The following is a 20,902-nucleotide window of genomic DNA, read 5'->3' as shown; positions in this document are numbered from 1 at the left end:
GCCCTTAGTTCCAGAATATTTATGTGCAGGGAAGTCTCCTGACTTGACCATAGTCCTTGGAAGTTTCTTCCCTGTGTGACTGCTCCCCAGCCTCGAAGGCTGGCATCCGTGGTCATCAGGACCCAGTCCTGTATGCCGAATCTGCGGCCCTCTTGAAGATGAGCACTCTGCAGCCACCACAGCAGAGACACCCTTGTCCTTGGAGACAGGGTTATCAGACGATGCATCTGAAGATGCGATCCGGACCACTTGTCCAACAGGTCCCACTGAAAGGTTCTTGCATGAAACCTGCCGAATGGAATCGCTTCGTAGGAAGCTACCATTTTTCCCAGGATCCGCGTGCAGTGATGCACCGACACCTGTTTTGGTTTTAGGAGGCCTCTGACTAGAGATGACAGCTCCTTGGCCTTCTCCTCCGGGAGAAACACTTTTCTCTGTTCTGTGTCCAGAACCATCCCTAGGAACAGCAGGCGTGTCGTAGGGACCAGCTGTGACTTTGGAATGTTTAGAATCCAGCCGTGCTGTTGCAGCACTTCCCGAGATAGTGCTACCCCTACCAATAACTGTTCTCTGGACCTCGCCTTTATCAGGAGATCGTCCAAGTACGGGATAATTAAAACTCCCTTCCTTCGAAGGAGTATCATCATTTCCGCCATTACCTTGGTAAAGACCCTCGGAGCCGTGGAGAGACCGAACGGCAACGTCTGGAATTGGTAATGACAATCTTGTACCACAAACCTGAGGTACTCCTGGTGAGGATGGTAAATGGGGACATGTAGGTAAGCATCCTTGATGTCCAGCGATACCATGTAATCTCCCTCGTCCAGGCTCGCAATAACCGCCCTGAGCGATTCCATCTTGAACTTGAATTTTTTTATATATGTGTTCAAGGATTTCAAATTTAAAATGGGTCTCACCGAACCGTCCGGTTTCGGTACCACAAACATTGTGGAATAGTAACCCCTTCCTTGTTGAAGTAGGGGCACCTTTACTATCACTTGTTGTGAATACAGCTTTTGAATTGCCTGTAACACTGCCTCCCTGCCTGAGGGAGTGGTTGGCAAGACAAATTTGAGGAAACGGCGGGGGGGAGACGTCTCGAATTCCAGTTTGTACCCCTGAGATACTATTTGAAGGATCCAGGGATCCACCCGTGAGCGAGCCCACTGCTTGCTGAAATGCTTGAGACGGGCCCCCACCGTACCTGGCTCTGCCTGTGGAGCCCCAGCGTCATGCTGTGGACTTAGAGGAAGCGGGGGAGGACTTTTGCTCCTGGGAACTGGCTGTATGCTGCAGCTTTTTCCCTCTACCTCTGCCTCTGGGCAGAAAGGACGCGCCTTTAACCCGCTTGCCCCTATTGGGCCGAAAGGACTGTACCTGATAATACGGTGCTTTCTTTGGTTGTGAGGGAACATGGGGCAAAAATGTAGACTTCCCAGCTGTTGCTGTGGAAACGAGGTCCGAGAGACCATCCCCGAACAATTCCTCACCCTTATAAGGCAGAACTTCCATGTGTCGTTTGGAATCTGCATCACCTGTCCACTGCCGAGTCCATAACCCTCTCCTGGCAGAAATGGACATTGCACTAATTTTGGATGCCAGCCGGCAAATATCCCTCTGTGCATCCCTCATGTATAAAAGTGCGTCTTTTATATGCTCTACGTTCAGCAAAATAGTGTCCCTGTCTAGGGTATCTATATTCTCTGACAGGGAATCTGACCACGCAGCAGCAGCGCTGCACATCCAGGCTGAAGCTATAGCCGGTCTCAGTATCACACCTGTGTGTGTATATATAGATTTCAGGATAGCCTCCTGCTTTCTATCAGCAGATTCCTTCAGGGCGGCCGTATACGGAGACGGTAGTGCCACCTTTTTTGACAAGCGTGTGAGCGCTTTATCCACCCTAGGGGATGTTTCCCAGCGTGACCTATCCTCTGGCGGGAAAGGGTACGCCATTAGTAACCTCTTAGAAATTACCATCTTTTTATCAGGGGAAGCCCACGCTTCTTCACACACTTCATTTAACTCTTCAGATGGAGGAAAAGCTATTGGTAGTTTTTTCTCTCCAAACATTATACCCTTTTTTGTGGTACCGGGGGTAACATCAGAAATGTGCAACACATTTTTCATTGCCTCAATCATGTAACGTGTGGCCCTACTGGAAGTTACATTAGTCTCTTCGTCGTCAACACTGGAGTCAGTATCCGTGTCGACATCTGTGTCAACCATCTGAGGTAGCGGGCGTTTTAGAGCCCCTGATGGTTTTTGAGACGCCTGGGCAGGCACAGGCTGAGAAGCCGGCTGTCCCACATTAGGTATGTCGTCAAACCTTTTATGTAAGGAGTCGACACTATCACGTAATTCCTTCCACAGCACCATCCACTCAGGTGTCGACCCCGCAGGGGGTGACAACACATTTACAGGCATCTGCTCCGCCTCCACATAAGCCTCCTCATCAAACATGTCGACACAGCCGTACCGACACACCGCAAACACACAGGGAATGCTCTTACAGAGGACAGGACCCCACAAAGCCCTTTGGGGAGACAGAGAGAGAGTATGCCAGCACACACCAGAGCGCTATATAACACTGGGATCCCACTATCAATGAGTGTTTTCCCTATAGCTGCTTTTTTATATATATTACATATATATGTATGTATACTGCGCCTAAATTTAGTGCCCCCCCTCTCTTTTTTACCCTTCTGTAGTTTTCTCAGACTGCAGGGGAGAGCCAGGGAGCTTCCTTCCAGCGGAACTGTGAGGGAAAAATGGCGCCAGTGTGCTGAGGGAGAAGCCCCGCCCCCTTTTCGGCGGACTTTCTCCCGCTTTTTCTGTGATACTGGCAGGGGTAATTTTACATCTATATAGCCTCTGGGACTATATATGATGTATATTTTGCCAGCCAAGGTGTTATCTATTGCCCTCAGGGCGCCCCCCCCCAGCGCCCTGCACCCATCAGTGACCGAAGTATGAGGTGTACATGAGGAGCAATGGCGCACAGCTGCAGTGCTGTGCGCTACCTTGGTGAAGACTGAAGTCTTCTGCCGCCGATTTTCCGGACCTACTTCATGCTTCTGGCTCTGTAAGGGGGACGGCGGCGCGGCTCCGGGAACGAACACCAAGGTCGGGTCCTGCGGTCGATCCCTCTGGAGCTAATGGTGTCCAGTAGCCTAAGAAGCCCAACCTACCACCTGTTAGGTAGGTTCGCTTCTTCTCCCCTTAGTCCCTCGCTGCAGTGAGTCTGTTGCCAGCAGATCTCACTGAAAATAAAAAACCTAAATATACTTTCTTTCTAGGTGCTCAGGAGAGCCCCTAGTGTGCATCCAGCTCGGCCGGGCACAAGAATCTAACCGAGGTCTGGAGGAGGGTCTTAGTGGGAGGAGCCAGTGCACACCAGTAGTCTAAAGCTTTCTTTGTAGTTGTGCCCAGTCTCCTGCGGAGCCGCTAATCCCCATGGTCCTTACGGAGTCCCCAGCATCCACTTAGGACGTTAGAGAAATATACATTTACTGTATGCAGAACAGTAACTTCACCATTCAGTTCAACATCTGATTCCAGATTCAGACAAGGAATTAACATGTCGGGTTATGAATTTAATGTATCCAGACCTTCTTAAGAGGCACTGCTTACTATATGCAAGTAAAATCTAAAGCTCTTGAATGATACTAAATTTGAGGATTATACATCCATTATTTACTGATGGTATAATGGATGTATAATCCACTGACATGTGACTTATGAAATCACTTTAGGTTTTACTTGTGTAGCTAAGAATGCCTGTGCAGATGGTGCTGGATCAAAGTCTTGAAATCTATGCACTCTTAGAGGGTAGCGAGAGCAAACTGGCTATTGTCTTAATTATAAAAAGGATTATAAACAGAGCCATGTGCAGAGTCAATTTCCTTCATGATACAAGCTACAAAAAGAGTCATGCCTTTTCATCAAGAGTTAGGTCTACAGTTTACTGAGAATGCAATGTGCAATTGTAATATGTGACATGAATATATGAACAAGTTCTCGTAAATTATATCTGGTGAGTAATAAAGTCATGATATTTATCTGAAGTTCAGTTATGACATATCTCTTATTTGGCCAGAAGTGTTTGACTCAAGCACTTTCAGTGAAAATGCTCTTTAAGGGGAAAAATCATAGTCGGTAACTGACTGATAAGAGCAGAGGTAGCAGACCCATTTGCCGTCACCTACACTGTCACTGTACTGTGCCAGGGCCATCTATTATTGCACATAGCCCTTTATTGCAGTATTGCAGACTTCATCACTTTAATTTCACTTGCCTTGAGTCAACTAGATCCACAGCTCTGAAAGACTGTGATATTTTTAGACAGCAGTGGGGGAACCCAGAGAATGTAAATACTTCATTCACTTTCCCGTTGTACTTACATTCTGACTGACCTTCCTTATCAGATGTACTGGGGGGGGAAAGAAATAGGATTTTATATACCTACCGGTAAATCCTTTTCTCGTAGTCTGTAGAGGTGGTGGGGTCCAATTTAGTACCATGGGGTATAGACGGGTCCACTAGGAGCCACTGGCACTTTAAGAGTTTAATAGTGTGGACTGGCCCCTCCCTCTATGCCCCTCCTACCAGACTCAGTCTAGAAACTGTGCCCGAGGAGACGGACATACTTCGAGAGAAGGAAATACACAGATAGTGGTGAGATTCACACCAGCTCACACATAACAAAAGGAAAGCCAAGCTATACCAACGTGAAACGATTCAGTAACGGCTGAACCAACAATACTTAACCAAGTAACAATGCAGGAAATCGAAGCACTGGGCGGGCGCCCAGCATCCTCTACGGACTACGAGAAAAGGATTTACCGGTGGGTAATTAAAATCCTATTTTCTCTTACGTCCTAGGGGATGCTGGGGTCCACATTAGTACCATGGGGATGTACCAAAGCTCCCAGAACAAAGGGGAGAGCGCCGAGGCTCCTGCAGAACTGATTGACCAAACTTTAGGTCCTCAGAGGCCAAAGTATCGAACTTGTAGAACTTTGCAAACGTGTTCAACTCAGACCAAGTAGCCGCTCGGCAAAGTTGTAAAGCCGAGACACCCCGGGCAGCCGCCCAGGAAGAACCCACCTTACGAGTAGAGTGGGCCTTAACAGATGTAGGACATGGCAATCCAGCGAGAGATCATTTGCTTAGAAGCAGGACACCCAAGTTTCTTGGGATCATACAGGACAAACAGTGCGTCCGACTTCCTGTGACGAGAGGCTCTCTACACATATAATTTCAAAGCCCGTACAACATCCAATGACTTTGAGGTAATCGAGGTGTCAGTAGAAACTGGCCCCACAATAGGTTAGTTGATATGAAATGCTGACACAACCTTCGGAAGGAATTGCCGACGTGTCCAGAGCTCAGCTCTATCCTCATGGAAGATCAACTAGGGGCTCTTACAAGACAAAGCCCCAAACTCCGACACACGTCTAGCAGAAGCTAAGGCCAACAAAGTGACAGCATTCCACGTGAGAAACTTGACCTTAACCTCCTGTAGAGGTTCGAAGCAATCCAATTGGAGGAACTGTAACACCACGTTAAGATCCCAGGGCGCCGTAGGTGGCACAAAGGGAGGTTGTATGTGCAGAACCCCTTTCAGAAAAGTCTGAACTGCAGGGAGGGAAGCCAATTGTTTCAGGAAGAAAATGGACAGGGACGAGATCTGGACCTTTACGGATCCCAACCTCAGGCCCATATCCACACCTGCTTGCAGGAAGAGGAGAAACCGTCCCAGTTGAAACTCCACCGTAGCAAACTTCTTCGACTCACACCAAGATACATATTTTTTACAAATACGATGGTAATGTTTACACGTTACTCCTTTCCTAGCTGTATCAGGGTAGGAATGACCTTGTTCGGAATGCCCTTCCGAGCTAATATCTGGCGTTCAACCTCCATGCCGTCAAACGTAGCCGCTGTAAGCCTTGATAAGCGAACGGCCCCTGCTGCAGCAGGTCCTCCAAAAGAGGAAGAGGCCTCGGCTCTTCCAGCAGTAGATCCGCATGCCAAGCCCTTCTTGGCCAGTCCGGAGCAATGAGAATCGCCTGAACTCTTGTTCTCCTTATGAGTTTTAGAACTCTTGGAATGAGTGGAAGTGAAGATAACACGTACACCGACTGGAACACCCACGGAGTCACTAGTGCGTCCACTGCCACGTCTTGCGGGTCCCTCGACCTGGAACAATTCTTGTTGAGACGAGAGGCCATCATGTCTATTTGAGGTACACCCCAAAGATCTGTTACCTCCGTGAACACCTCCGGATGGAGTCCCCACTCTCCTGGATGGAGATCATGTCTGCTGAGGAAGTCCGCTTCCCAGTTGTCTACTCCCGGAATGAAGTTTGCTGACAGTGCCAACGCGTGTTTTTCTGCCCAGAGGATGATTCTTGTTACCTCGACATTGCAGCTCTGCTCTTCGTTCCGCCCTGTCACTTTATGTAAGCCACCGTCGTTACATTGTCCAACTGCACATGAATGGCTTGACCTCGCAGAAGATGGGCCGCTTGGAGATGGCTCTTAGTTCCAGAATGTTTATTGGAAGGCTGGATTCCAGGCTTGACCACCGTCCTTGGAAGGTTTCTCCCTGAGTGACTTTGCCCCAGCACCGGAGACTTGCATCCGCGGTTAGAAGGATCCAGTCCTGAATCCCAAACCTGCGGCCCTCCAGAAGGTGAGGTAGTTGCAGCCACCAGAGAAGTAAAATCCTGGCTTTTGGCAACAGACGTATTCTCTGGTGCATGTGTAGATGAGATCCTAACCACTTATCCAGGAGATCCAGTTGGAAGGACCGAGCATGAAACCTTCCGTACTTGTAGAGCCTCGTAAGAGGCCACCATCTTCCGCAGAAACCGAATGCACTGATGAACCGAAACCCGCGCTGGCTTCAGGACATCCCGGTCCATTGTTTGTATCACCGATGCTTTCTCCTCCGGGAGAAACACCCCCTGCACTTCCGTGTTGAGGATCATTCCCAGAAAAGACAAACCTCCTGGTCGCTCCAAATGTGCTTTTGGAAGGTTCAGGATCCAACCGTGTTCCCTGAGCAGACGAGTCGTGAGAACAATGGACTGCAACAACGTCTCCCTGGATGATGCCTTTATCAGCAGATCGTCCAGATATGGGAATATGTTCACCCCCTGTCTGCGGAGAACCATCATCTATGCCATTACCTTGGTGAACACCCTTGGTGCTGTGGATAGGCCGAATGGCAGTGCCTGAAATTGATAGTGACTGTCTAACAGTGCAAATCTGAGATAGGCCTGGCGCAGCAGCCAAATCACTGAAATCACTGCTCTGAGAGACTCCATTTTTAATTTGAACACCCTCAGGTAAGGGTTCAATGATTTAAAGTTCAAAATTGGTCTGACCGAACCATCCGGTTTCGCATATGAGGTGGAACTGGGACAATGACCTGTGACTTTTCCAATTTGAGGATGGCTTCCTGTAGGATAGCCCTGTCTGTCAGCAAAGCTGGCAAGCCTGATTTGAAGAATCGGTGAGGTGGGAGTTCCTGAAACTCCAGTATGTACCCCTGGGACACAATATCCTGTACCCAGGGATCCAAGCCGGATGACACCCAGACGTATCTGAAATGTCTGAGTCTCGCACCCACCAGACCGTCCTCCAGGCTTTGTGGTGCACCGTCATGCTGAGGATTTTGAGGAACCAGAAGCAGGTCTATGGTTCTGGGAGCCTGCGGGTGCAGGCTTTATGGATTTTGCACGACCACCTCTAAAGAAAGTGGTAGGAGGCTTGGACTTTTTTGCCTTAGCGGACCGAAAGGTTTCTTCGTAGAAGGTGTAGCAGAGGGAAGGAAAGGTGATTTACCCGTGGTTGCCGTGGAAATCCACGCATCCAACGATTCCCCAAATAGAGCCTGTGTAGGGTAGGTTCTCCACACTTCTCCTGGATTCCGCGTCTGCAGACCATTGACGTTGCCAGAGTCCCCTGCAAGCTGAGACAGACATGGAAGATATCCGTGCAGTCAGCGTACCCAGGTCCTTCATGGATTCCACCATGAACCCCGCAGAATCCTGTATGTTACGTAAAAACAATTCAATGTCACTTCTATCCATTGTATCCAAATCCTCTAGTAATGTGCCTTACCACTTTACTATGGCTTTAGAAATCCATGCACAGGCAATAGTGGGCCTTAACGCCACTCCTGAAGCAGTGTAAATGGATTTCAGCGTAGTGTCAATCTTACAATCAGCCGGTTCTTTTAACGCGGTAGATCCCAGGACAGATAAAACCACCTTTTTAGACAGTCTGGAGACGGATGAGTCAACAATGGGTGGGTTTTCCCATTTTTTCCTATCCTCGTCAGGGAAGGGAAAAGCAACCAGAATCTTTTTGGGATATGGAAGATCTGGAATTTTTTCTGCGGGTTTTCCCAGGATTTTTCAAATATAGCGTTTAATTCTTTAGATGCAGGGAAGATTAGCAAGGCTGTCTTATTGTCCGTGAAGTAAGCCTCCTCAACCTGCTCAAGTGTTGTGTCATTAATGTTTAACACATCTCTAATAGCCTCAATCATGAGCTGCACCTCCTTAGCAAGGGATGCCGCCCCCCTCAGCACATCCCCATCACCGTCTGCAGTATCAGAATCGGTATCCGTATCATCTTGCATAATTTGGGCAAGTGCGCGTTTCTGTGGGAACATGCTAGGGGATTTTGTAGGAATAAGAACAGAGCCTGACCAAACTGCCATAGACTTCAACACCTGAGTTTCAGTCTCAGTATTAGCTACCCTAGTAGAGATCAGAGAGATCATTCCTTTGATAGAAGTTAACCACTCAGGTTCAACAATAGGGATCTGAGACAAAGCATTATAATCCTGTGTACATGTAATGGATCCTTCATAAGAGGAAACCTCTTCTGCAGCATATGACACAGAGTCCCAAGAAATGGCTATGTGAGATATTAACCAACCACCCACCCACCCACACACACACGGAAATGTCAGACACAGTTTCCCCCCAAGTATGCCACAGAGACACACAAAGATTGGAGCCAGCACACACACAGCGCTTTTTGAGGTAGAACTAATAAATCTACCAGTGCTGTCTGTGTACCTTAATAGACTACATAGACTTTACACAGCATACACCCCTCCCCCCCCCCCCGTCCGTCTACAACCCCCTGGTACCACACAGGATAGCTGGAGTTGCTTGGAGGGACAGCTCTCCCTGTCAGTGTCTGCTGCAGGCAGGAAAATGGCGCTGAACGCTGCTGGGTCCGCTCTGAGAAGCTCCGCCCCCTGAACATGGCGCTTCTTCCCGCTCTTCATTATATTATACTGGCCTGAGGAATTCTGCTGACAGCGATCCGGGGACCCTGACAGGCTTGCTGACCAGTGTATGGTATAGGCGCTGGCTCAGGGCGACCCTCACAGCACCGCACTATGTACCGCTGAGCCCCGGAGCACAGTTAGTACTGCGCTCCCTACCCTGTTGCCGCCATCTTCACACCGGCTCCCCGCTTGCCAGGGTTGCCGGTGTGACTCACTCGCCACCAAAGTTGTCTGGCTCTGTAAGGTGGTGGCGGCATGCTGCGAGAGTGAGCGGTCGCCTGGGGCGGCTAACGATCATCACCCTCAGGAGCTCAGTGTCCTGTCAGCGGAGATAGTGGCTCAGTAGGGCGGACACTACCCCCCCCCCCTTAGTCCCACGAAGCAGGGAAGCTGCTGCAAGCAGCCTCCCTGTGCCTAAACTAACTCTTAAAAAACAATAATACTAAAGAAGCTCTAGGTGCTCCCATAGCTGTGACCGGCTCCTCCGGGCACATTTTCTAAACCAAGTCTGGTAGGAGGGTCATAGAGGGAGGAGCCAGCCCGCACTATCAAACTCTTAAAGTGCCAGTGGCTCCTAGTGGACTTGTCTATACCCCATGGTACTAATGTGGACCCCAGCATCCTCTAGGACAGAGGTTCTCAAACTCGGTCCTCGGGGGCCCACACAGTGCATGTTTTGCAGGTCTCCTCACAGAATCGCAAGTGAAATAATTAGCTCCACCTGTGGACCTTTTAAAATGTGTCAGTGAGTAATTAATACACCTGTGCACCTGCTGGGTTACCTGCAAAACATGCACTGTGTGGGCCCCCGAGGACAGAGTTTGAGAACCTCTGCTCTAGGACTTAAGAGAAAATCAGTTTTTTTTTAGATTTCCCCCAAAAAACATCTGAACATCAATCGGGAACATCACGACCACCGGAACATCGCAACTTTGGTTTTTAGAGCCCGGGCAGCAGCCACGTACACAGGGGGGGGGCTGGGGGTGGCTTGAGGGTGGTGTTTTACACTTACCAGTGGCTGCTATTGACTACACAGCAACACTGGGGGCTGGAAGGTAGAGGGACCGGCCGGACCCTCTGACTGCAGCAGCGGATGGAAGCTTCCCTTCCCTGCCGCTGCTAACACTTTTTATCTGACTAGTCGCATCCTGTGCGACCAGGTCAGATAAAGCACTTGCTGGCATGGTCGCATCTGATGCGACCATGCCAGGAAGGTGGTTAAAACCCGGGTCGGACCAAGGATTTTAGTGGAAAAGGAGTATTAGTAAAAATCAGAAATACATGAACTTGAGATCACCTGGTGGTAGGCTCACTAACTGGATTATAAAATAGATTATTTGCCTTTCTTTAGGAATGCTAGATGTGGCTACAATTAGCAAATATGGTCAATAGAGTTACTGATCCAGGGAAGTATCTGATTGCCATTACTGAGATGGGAAATAATTTTATTTATACCTATGAGGGTAACCTGTCGGCTGTCTGGTCCAAGGGTTTTGGGAGTTAAATCTTCAAGTTTACATGTATTACAGACTGTGAATAACGACTGGTATTACACGTTTCTTTTTTATTCTCCATATGTTGTAAACGTTAGGTGGTAATGTCACAGGGGTTGTAAAGAATTCTGCAGGTCTACATAAAATACATTAGAGGCAAACTACGACTTAGCAGTGGCAATCCTGATATAACAGAGACTATAAAGACTCTGCAGCTCGCACTTCCGACAACCATCCAACAAGAAGAAACTTCCATAAATGACAGAAGAATAGATGAATTCCCTTTCTCAGTGCATAAAACACTAATTTCATTCAATAGTAGTTAAATTGTCAAACTAATGTTGTTACCGTTGGAAGACGTGGAAATGTTCTCTTCTCTACTATTAATAAGTGAGAGATTTAGTATCTGACTGCAGAAAAAACATATTTCTCAGAGATAACGCAATGTTATAGGGCAATAATACTTAAATTAATTTATAACAATGACTCATTTAAATTCAATAACATTACAAATAGTTGAATGTATTCTCTTCAGAAGGGATGACAAAATTTAATTACATGACAAATGTATTTTATGCATCTGTTTTTTAGCCCTTTCTCTGGCAGACTATATATATTTTTTTAAATTATTAATACAACAGTGTAGTTTCTGATTTATAGATATTATTTCAAGAGCATTCTGAACCTATTTACAGTAGTACTGCTTTATTAGCACTTAAAACACAATCGTCATTTTATGGAGCAAATCATTGAATTTAGTAATTATACAGAATAGACTGCATTTATAAATTATAGTACGGGATGCGGTTAATTGACCCCGCCCGTCACAACACTTCCACTTACATCCCCCCCCCCCCCCTCCTCCTCCCCCCCCGGCATTACACTGCCGGAATCCTGGTGGACGTATGCTGACCGGTCATGCATACCCTACCCGATAGTACTGTATCCAAGAAAAGCATGCAGAGCAGTAATATCAGCATAACAAAACACAAAGTTAAAAACGTAGGACACAAAAAGAGCTGTGTCACTTGAAAAGGTCTGGACAACCTAAGGCGGATAGCTGGCAGGTATGTTGAGACTTGTAGTTTTACAGCACCTGGAGCGCCACATGCCGTCTAGGCCTACACTAAAACACACTTAAGTAGGATCTAATAGCACAAGCATAATAGTAACACAGCATGTCATTTGGGTTAGGAATGAATGCACACACACAATTTGTAATCTTATACCTATGAGCAGCTCTGCAAACATGTTTCATTAATCTCTGAACACAGAATATTACCTTAAAGTTTGATGATGGATTGACTGCACAATGGCAGCAGCTTGTACTGACATCCCACAAACAGCATACTTTTATACATATATGTTAATAGAATCACTTTAAATAACAATAGAATACGGCATAATCCATCTGGCACGACACTGATGTGTTGGCTGTACGGACGGTGTAATGGTTAGCATTACTGCCTCACAGCACTGAGGTCATGGGTTCGATTCCCACCATGGCCCTAACTGTGTGGAGTTTGTATATTCTCCCCATACTTGCGTGGGTTTCCTCCGGGTACTCCGGTTTCCTCCCACAATCCAAAAATTAGGTAGGTTAATTGGTTCCCAACAAAAAAAAAAAAAATAGCCTTAACATGAATATGTGTGTTTGTACATGTGGTAGGAAATATAGAGTGTAAGCTCCACTGGGGCAGGCCGACTGATGTGAATGGACAAATATTCTCTGTAAAGCGCTGCGGAATATGTGTGCGCTATAAAAATAACTGCTAATAAATAAAAAATGGAAGAAAAATTATCTATGAAACCAGTATGTGGATGCCTGCACTGCACACTTATTTATGAGACAGGGGACCAGATTCATGGTGGTATGGATTGCACATCTGCAACGGAGCGGCTGTGCAATTCCATATAAATAAAATTGCAATGCAGCAGGAGGCGTCTGTAGGCGATAGACGCATCCTATTAGCATTAGCGAGGATCCAAGTGCTGTGTCTGAGGTCGCAGCCTTGGATCACCATTGGTCACGATTCGCGATTGTTACAGGCACCGGGAACCAGGAAGTCTGCGTCCAGCGATGCAGACTCTGGATCTGTCACAACTTCAGACTGGGACAACACACCCCCACTTTGAAGAATGGTGCCGAGTGCCACACCCCAAATACTGCAGCATGTCAATCATCCTTCGTCTGACAGGGGGATGCAAGCGACATCGCAAGTCCTATGTGCAGAACATGTATTGCGCCTGCGCAGACCCCCAAACATCGCAATTGCACACAAATCATCAGGTTTGCGTACAAATGTGAATCAGGCTCACAGTTTGCACCCCACAGGCATACTTGTGCTATTAGATTCTTATTATTTCTTCTGCTTTTATTAAATAAACTTGTCATATATATGGGGGGGGGGGTACAGCGCTACTTGTGAGGTGCCTTCTAGTAACAGGATGGGTTATCAAAATTAAAGGGCGTCAGCTAACCTCTAGATGTACAGCAATGTTACTGTACAAATGGAACATAAAACAGGTGAATAGAGGTATCAGCAACTAGTTGTGTCAAGTTTATAGCAAGAAAATATTGAGGTCATGGAAAATAGGTTGAAAGGTGGATCAGATAGCCCAAGTAAAATTATAAGATACATATTCTATTTTTACAAAAGCTGGATATATAAAAATGGGAGGACAAAGATTCTACATGTAGATATTTAAAAATATATATAAAGAAATACTAGCTGAATACTCGTGCTTTGCTACGGAATTTCAAGTATTTCCATGTGTTTCACTTTCATTTTGAAGGACTTCCTGGTAAACTAATTAGACTTACAACAGGAAATGCTCCGCCCACTGCTGCCAATCTTTGTCAGGCCGCATGTCCGGACAGACCTTCCCCTGATTGATGCTGTCAAAAGGCTGGCGCTGAGGAGAATAAATCGCCTTCTTCTCTGCCCTGTCCCGCCTCTGATTCTGCCCTGCTCAGTGCTGCAAATGCTGGGACTACAAGCTCCGCCCACTGTATGTTAAATATGTAAGGTTTGGAGGGATATGCTGACTCTTTTCCAAAGGGCCATAGGTCTCCTTGCTTAGCTTCTCACTCTCCTGGGGGCTCCTACTTTGAGGCAAAAAGGTAAAGGTTTTCGCACAACACTTAAGGTCACTGGGAGAGCTGACGGTACCCTTTACACAGCAGATAACATACCTCCAAACTGTCCTGATTTTGGCGACTGTCCCGCCATTCCGCCCGTGGCCTGCAGTGGGGTGGGGGCAGTTGGGAGGCTCCCTGTCACTCATTGAGTGGCGGCTGCAGCAGAGAATAGGTGACGTGCACATTTTACAGCAGTCCATTATGCAGAATAGAAACCGTGGTGAGCGCAGAGAGCCACTAAGCCCGCAAGGGGACTCTCTGCGCTCGCCCCGCTGTCGGCATACTGACAGTCGGCATCCCGATTGTCAGTAAATCATACTGATCCCCCGTTTTCATGTACAGTACTGTGGGCTCATCTATCATGTGCAACTAAAAGATGAAATGTATCTTATACTTCAAGAAATAACCCAAAAAAGACACATAAAATCACGTAAACAGAAATCCAATATAATAAGAGCTCACCATCATAAACAAAATAAGAGGAGTCTTTAAACACCAGAATAGCTGGGACCTCGTTGAGGGTGACGTACTGGGAAAAACACGAAAAAAAACAATAAGATTATGAAATGCATTGCTAGGGTATTGCTTTATTAGCAATTCCATTTTCCTATACTACAATTTGTCTTCTTTTGTCCTGCAAAGCAGAACTGAAGATGTTAAGAATGGAACGGAGGTTGAAACATGATAGAATGAATCCTCACCTGCAACTTTTCAAAATATTAAAAATGTATCAACAGGCAAATTAAGAGAGAGAAAATAAAATGTTTGTTCTTGAACACACAATGTTTATTACAAAACAGCAATAACTGTGATTCTAGTATGGTTTTTGGAGTGCAGCCAGAAATAGAAACATCATGAATTATTGGAAGGAAAGATAGATCCTAAATGTGCATCTAAATCATGGAATTAATCAGTGCTATCATAAACAGGACAATAGAAAGGATTGGATTTCTCATTGGACTCCTAACTCTGAAGCTATCAAATGCAGGATACACTGCTCCAATAACCTATGCAAAAATTATACAATGTCATCTGACACGCACTTATGGTTATCTTTATCGGTAAGAGGCAATAAAAGGAGGAGTATTTATATTCTACATCTGCATGTATGTGATATGGCTTTGGCAGTTCACATCATGCGCAGTGGAAATGGATGCTTGGATTTGGACTACAGTAAAAACAGCTAAAAACAAAACATTAAAAAAAATTAAAAACAAAAAAGTGTAAAAAGAAAAATGCTAATCAAACTGTAATTTATTATATTAACAAAAAAAGTTTCTTTAAATAATATTACTAGGGTATACAGATGTGGCTTCACACATCTAGTATCAATATGCCACACAGCGTGATATATAAAGAGTTCATAAAATGAACAACTGCTGCGGAGCGGTGTCTCCCTAGAAGCATTGGGAAAGGGCCCTTTCAAAATGCTGCTATAGGGCCCCTGTTGACATTACATCATCACTGATCATTGATGTACCAGTGACTAGCATTTTCCTGTCATTCCCTACATGGATTATTCTATGGGCATTTTTGGCTGGGTTGGTTGTGGGGTTCCCTGCACCCAAGAAATGAACCACAGAATGTTAGGAATTTGCCCAACAAAGAGGTGATCTGGACTTTGGTGGGCAGACCCATATCTTTAGCCAAATTTATGCTAACAAACTCTTATATGATATTTAATAAGAATTTACTTACCGATAATTCTATTTCTCATAGTCCGTAGTGGATGCTGGGGACTCCGAAAGGACCATGGGGAATAGTGGCTCCGCAGGAGACTGGGCACAAAAGTAAAAGCTTTAGGACTACCTGGTGTGCACTGGCTCCTCCCCCTATGACCCTCCTCCAAGCCTCAGTTAGGATACTGTGCCCGGACGAGCGTACACAATAAGGAAGGATTTTGAATCCCGGGTAAGACTCATACCAGCCACACCAATCACACCGTACAACTTGTGATCTGAACCCAGTTAACAGCATGATAACAGAGGAGCCTCTGAAAAGATGGCTCACAACAATAATAACCCGATTTTTGTAACAATAACTATGTATAAGTATTGCAGACAATCCGCACTTGGGATGGGCGCCCAGCATCCACTACGGACTATGAGAAATAGAATTATCGGTAAGTAAATTCTTATTTTCTCTGACGTCCTAGTGGATGCTGGGACTCCGAAAGGACCATGGGGATTATACCAAAGCTCCCAAACGGGCGGGAGAGTGCGGATGACTCTGCAGCACCGAATGAGAGAACTCCAGGTCCTCCTCAGCCAGGGTATCAAATTTGTAGAATTTAGCAAACGTGTTTGCCCCTGACCAAGTAGCTGCTCGGCAAAGTTGTAAAGCCGAGACCCCTCGGGCAGCCGCCCAAGATGAGCCCACTTTCCGTGTGGAATGGGCTTTTACAGATTTTGGCTGTGGCAGGCCTGCCACAGAATGTGCAAGCTGAATTGTACTACAAATCCAACGAGCAATAGTCTGCTTAGAAGCAGGAGCACCCAGCTTGTTGGGTGCATACAGGATAAACAGCGAGTCAGATTTTCTGACTCCAGCCGTCCTGGAAACATATATTTTCAGGGCCCTGACTACGTCCAACAAGTTGGAATCCTCCAAGTCCCTAGTAGCCGCAGGTACCACAATAGGCTGGTTTAAGTAAAACGCTGAAACCACCTTAGGGAGAAATTGAGGACGAGTCCTCAATTCTGCCCTGTCCGTATGAAAAATTAGGTAAGGGCTTTTATAGGATAAAGCCGCCAATTCTGAGACACGCCTGGCTGAAGCCAGGGCTAACAGCATTACCACTTTCCATGTGAGATATTTTAAGTCCACAGTGGTGAGTGGTTCAAACCAATGTGATTTTAGGAACCCCAAAACTACATTGAGATCCCAAGGTGCCACTGGAGGCACAAAAGGAGGCTGTATATGCAGTACCCCCTTGACAAACGTCTGAACTTCAGGAACTGAAGCTAGTTCTTTTTGGAAGAATATCGACAGGGCCGAAAATTTGAACCTTAATGGACCCTAATTTTAGGCCCATAGACAGTCCTGTTTGCAGGAAATGCAGGAAACGACCCAGTTGAAATTCCTCTGTAGGGGCCTTCCTGGCCTCATACCACGCAACATATTTACGCCAAATACGGTGATAATGTTGCACAGTTACATCCTTCCTGGCTTTGATCAGGGTAGGGATGACTTCATCCGGAATGCCTTTTTCCTTCAGGATCCGGCGTTCAACCGCCATGCCGTCAAACGCAGCCGCGGTAAGTCTTGGAACAGACAGGGTCCCTGCTGGAGCAGGTCCTTTCTTAGAGGTAGAGGCCACGGGTCTTCCGTGAGCATCTCTTGAAGTTCCGGGTACCAAGTCCTTCTTGGCCAATCCGGAGCCACGAGTATAGTCCTTACTCCTCTCCTTCTCATGATTCTCAGTACCTTGGGTATGAGAGGCAGAGGAGGGAACACATACACTGACTGGTACACCCACGGTGTTACCAGAGCGTCCACAGCTATTGCCTGAGGGTCCCTTGACCTGGCGCAATATCTGTCCAGTTTTTTGTTGAGGCGGGACTCCATCATGTCCACCTTTGGTTTTTCCCAACGGTTCACAATCATGTGGAAGACTTCTGGGTGAAGTCCCCACTCCCCCGGGTGGAGGTCGTGTCTGCTGAGGAAGTCTGCTTCCCAGTTGTCCACTCCCGGAATGAACACTGCTGACAGTGCTATCACATGATTTTCCGCCCAGCGAAGAATCCTTGCAACTTCCGTCATTGCCCTCCTGCTTCTTGTGCCGCCCTGTCTGTTTACGTGGGCGACTGCCGTGATGTTGTCCGACTGGATCAACACCGGCTGACCCTGAAGCAGAGGCCTTGCCTGACTTAGGGCATTGTAAATGGCCCTTAGTTCCAGGATATTTATGTGAAGTGACGTTTCCATGCTTGACCACAAGCCCTGGAAATTTCTTCCCTGTGTGACTGCTCCCCAGCCTCTCAGGCTGGCATCCGTGGTCACCAGGACCCAGTCCTGAATGCCGAATCTGCGGCCCTCTAGAAGATGAGCACTCTGTAACCACCACAGGAGAGACACCCTTGTCCTTGGAGACAGGGTTATCCGCTGATGCATCTGAAGATGCGATCCGGACCATTTGTCCAGCAGATCCCACTGAAAAGTTCTTGCGTGGAATCTGCCGAATGGAATCGCTTCGTAAGAAGCCACCATTTTTCCCAGGACCCTTGTGCATTGATGCACTGACACTTGGCCTGGTTTTAGGAGGTTCCTGACTAGGTCGGATAACTCCCTGGCTTTCTCCTCCGGGAGAAACACCTTTTTCTGGACTGTGTCCAGAATCATCCCTAGGAACAGCAGACGTGTCGTCGGAATCAGCTGCGATTTTGGAATATTTAGAATCCACCCGTGCTGTCGTAGTACTACTTGAGATAGTGCTACTCCGACCTCTAACTGTTCTCTGGACCTTGCCCTTATCAGGAGATCGTCCAAGTAAGGGATAATTAAGACGCCTTTTCTTCGAAGAAGAATCATCATTTCGGCCATTACCTTGGTAAAGACCCAGGGTGCCGTGGACAATCCAAACGGCAGCGTCTGAAACTGATAGTGACAGTTCTGTACCACAAACCTGAGGTACCCTTGGTGAGAAGGGCAAATTGGGACATGGAGGTAAGCATCCTTGATGTCCAGAGACACCATATAGTCCCCTTCTTCAAGGTTCGCTATCACTGCTCTGAGTGACTCCATCTTGAATTTGAACCTTTGTATGTAAGTGTTCAAGGATTTCAGATTTAAAATAGGTCTCACCGAGCCGTCCTGCTTCGGTACCACAAACAGCGTGGAATAATACCCCTTTCCCTGTTGTAGGAGGGGTACCTTGATTATCACCTGCTGGGAATACAGCTTGTGAATGGCTTCCAATACCGCCTCCCTGTCGGAGGGAGACGTTGGTAAAGCAGACTTCAGGAACCGGAGAGGGGGAGACGTCTCGAATTCCAATTTGTACCCCTGAGATACTACCTGCAGGATCCAGGGGTCCACTTGCGAGTGAGCCCACTGCGCGCTGAAATTCTTGAGACGGGCCCCCACCGTGCCTGAGTCCGCTTGTAAGGCCCCAGCGTCATGCTGAGGACTTGGCAGAAGTGGGGGAGGGCTTCTGTTCCTGGGAAGAGGCTGCCTGCTGCAGTCTTTTTCCCCTTCCTCTGCCCCGGGGCAGATATGAGTGGCCTTTTGCCCGCTTGCCCTTATGGGGACGAAAGGACTGAGCCTGAAAAGACGGTGTCTTTTTCTGCTGAGAGGTGACCTGGGGTAAAAAGGTGGATTTCCCAGCCGTTGCCGTGGCCACCAGGTCCGATAGACCGACCCCAAATAACTCCTCCCCTTTATACGGCAATACTTCCATATGCCGTTTGGAATCCGCATCACCTGACCACTGTCGCGTCCATAACCCTCTTCTGGCAGAAATGGACAGCGCACTTACTCTTGATGCCAGAGTGCAAATATCCCTCTGTGCATCTCGCATATATAGAAATGCATCCTTTAAATGCTCTACAGTCAATAATATACTGTCCCTGTCCAGGGTATCAATATTTTCAGTCAGGGAATCCGACCAAGCCACCCCAGCACTGCACATCCAGGCTGAGGCGATTGCTGGTCGCAGTATAATACCAGTATGTGTGTATATACTTTTTAGGATATTTTCCAGCTTCCTATCAGCTGGTTCCTTGAGGGCGGCCGTATCAGGAGACGGTAACGCCACTTGTTTTGATAAGCGTGTGAGCGCCTTATCTACCCTAGGGGGTGTTTCCCAACGCGCCCTAACCTCTGGCGGGAAAGGGTATAATGCCAATAATTTTTTAGAAATTAGCAGTTTTTTATCGGGGGAAACCCACGCTTCATCACACACCTCATTTAATTCATCTGATTCAGGAAAAACTACGGGTAGTTTTTTCACACCCCACATAATACCCTTTTTTGTGGTACTTGTAGTATCAGAAATGTTCAAAACCTCCTTCATTGCCGTGATCATGTAACGTGTGGCCCTACTGGAAAATACGTTTGTTTCCTCACCGTTGACACTGGAGTCAGTGTCCGTGTCTGGGTCTGTGTCGACCATCTGAGGTAACGGGCGCTTTAGAGCCCCTGACGGTGTTTGAGACGCCTGTACAGGTAATAACTGATTTGCCGGCTGTCTCATGTCGTCAACACTCTTTTGTAAAGTGCTGACACTATCACGTAATTCCTTCCATAAGACCATCCAGTCAGGTGTCGACTCCCTAGGGGGTGACATCACTATTACAGGCAATTGCTCCGCCTCCATACCATTTTCCTCCTCATACATGTCGACACAACGTACCGACACACAGCACACACACAGGGAATGCTCTGATAGAGGACAGGACCCCACTAGCCCTTTGGGGAGACAGAGGGAGAGTTTGCCAGCACACACCAGAGCGCTATATATATACAGGGATAACCTTATATAAGTGTTTTTCCCTTATATAGCTGCTGTATAGATTTATCTGCCAAATTAGTGCCCCCCCTCTCTTGTTTTACCCTGTTTCTGTAGTGCAGGACTGCAGGGGAGAGTCAGGGAGCTTCCCTCCAACTGAGCTGTGAGGAAAAATGGCGCCAGTGTGCTGAGGAGATAGGCTCCGCCCCCTTCTCGGCGGCCTTTCTCCCGCTTTTTTAAAGAAAAATTGTCAGGGGTTAAATGCATCCATATAGCCCAGGAGCTATATGTGATGTATTTTTTTTGCCATATAAGGTGTTTTTATTGCGTCTCAGGGCGCCCCCCCCCAGCGCCCTGCACCCTCAGTGACCGGAGTGTGAAGTGTGCTGAGAGCAATGGCGCACAGCTGCGGTGCTGTGCGCTACCTTATTGAAGACAGGACGTCTTCTGCCGCCGATTTTCCGGACCTCTTCAGTCTTCTGGCTCTGTAAGGGGGCC

At 47.2% G+C, this 20,902-nt stretch overlaps 1 protein-coding gene across 1 annotated transcript in view; it reads right to left on the bottom strand.

The window, feature by feature from the left end:
• TMX3 (thioredoxin related transmembrane protein 3) overlaps positions 1-20,902 on the bottom strand; it is a 206,074-nt gene that overhangs the window by 30,789 nt on the left and 154,383 nt on the right. Inside the window, exon 9 of the mRNA XM_063923394.1 lies at positions 14,419-14,485. Within this exon, the coding sequence (XP_063779464.1) occupies positions 14,419-14,485 (67 nt within the window). The remainder of the gene's footprint in view (positions 1-14,418; positions 14,486-20,902) is intronic.

The sequence above is a fragment of the Pseudophryne corroboree genome, chromosome 5 (genome assembly GCF_028390025.1).
Source record: "Pseudophryne corroboree isolate aPseCor3 chromosome 5, aPseCor3.hap2, whole genome shotgun sequence".
Taxonomy (NCBI): Eukaryota; Metazoa; Chordata; class Amphibia; order Anura; family Myobatrachidae; genus Pseudophryne; species Pseudophryne corroboree.
Note: the sequence above shows the minus strand (reverse complement) of the source record. Positions and strands in the feature narration are given on the sequence as shown.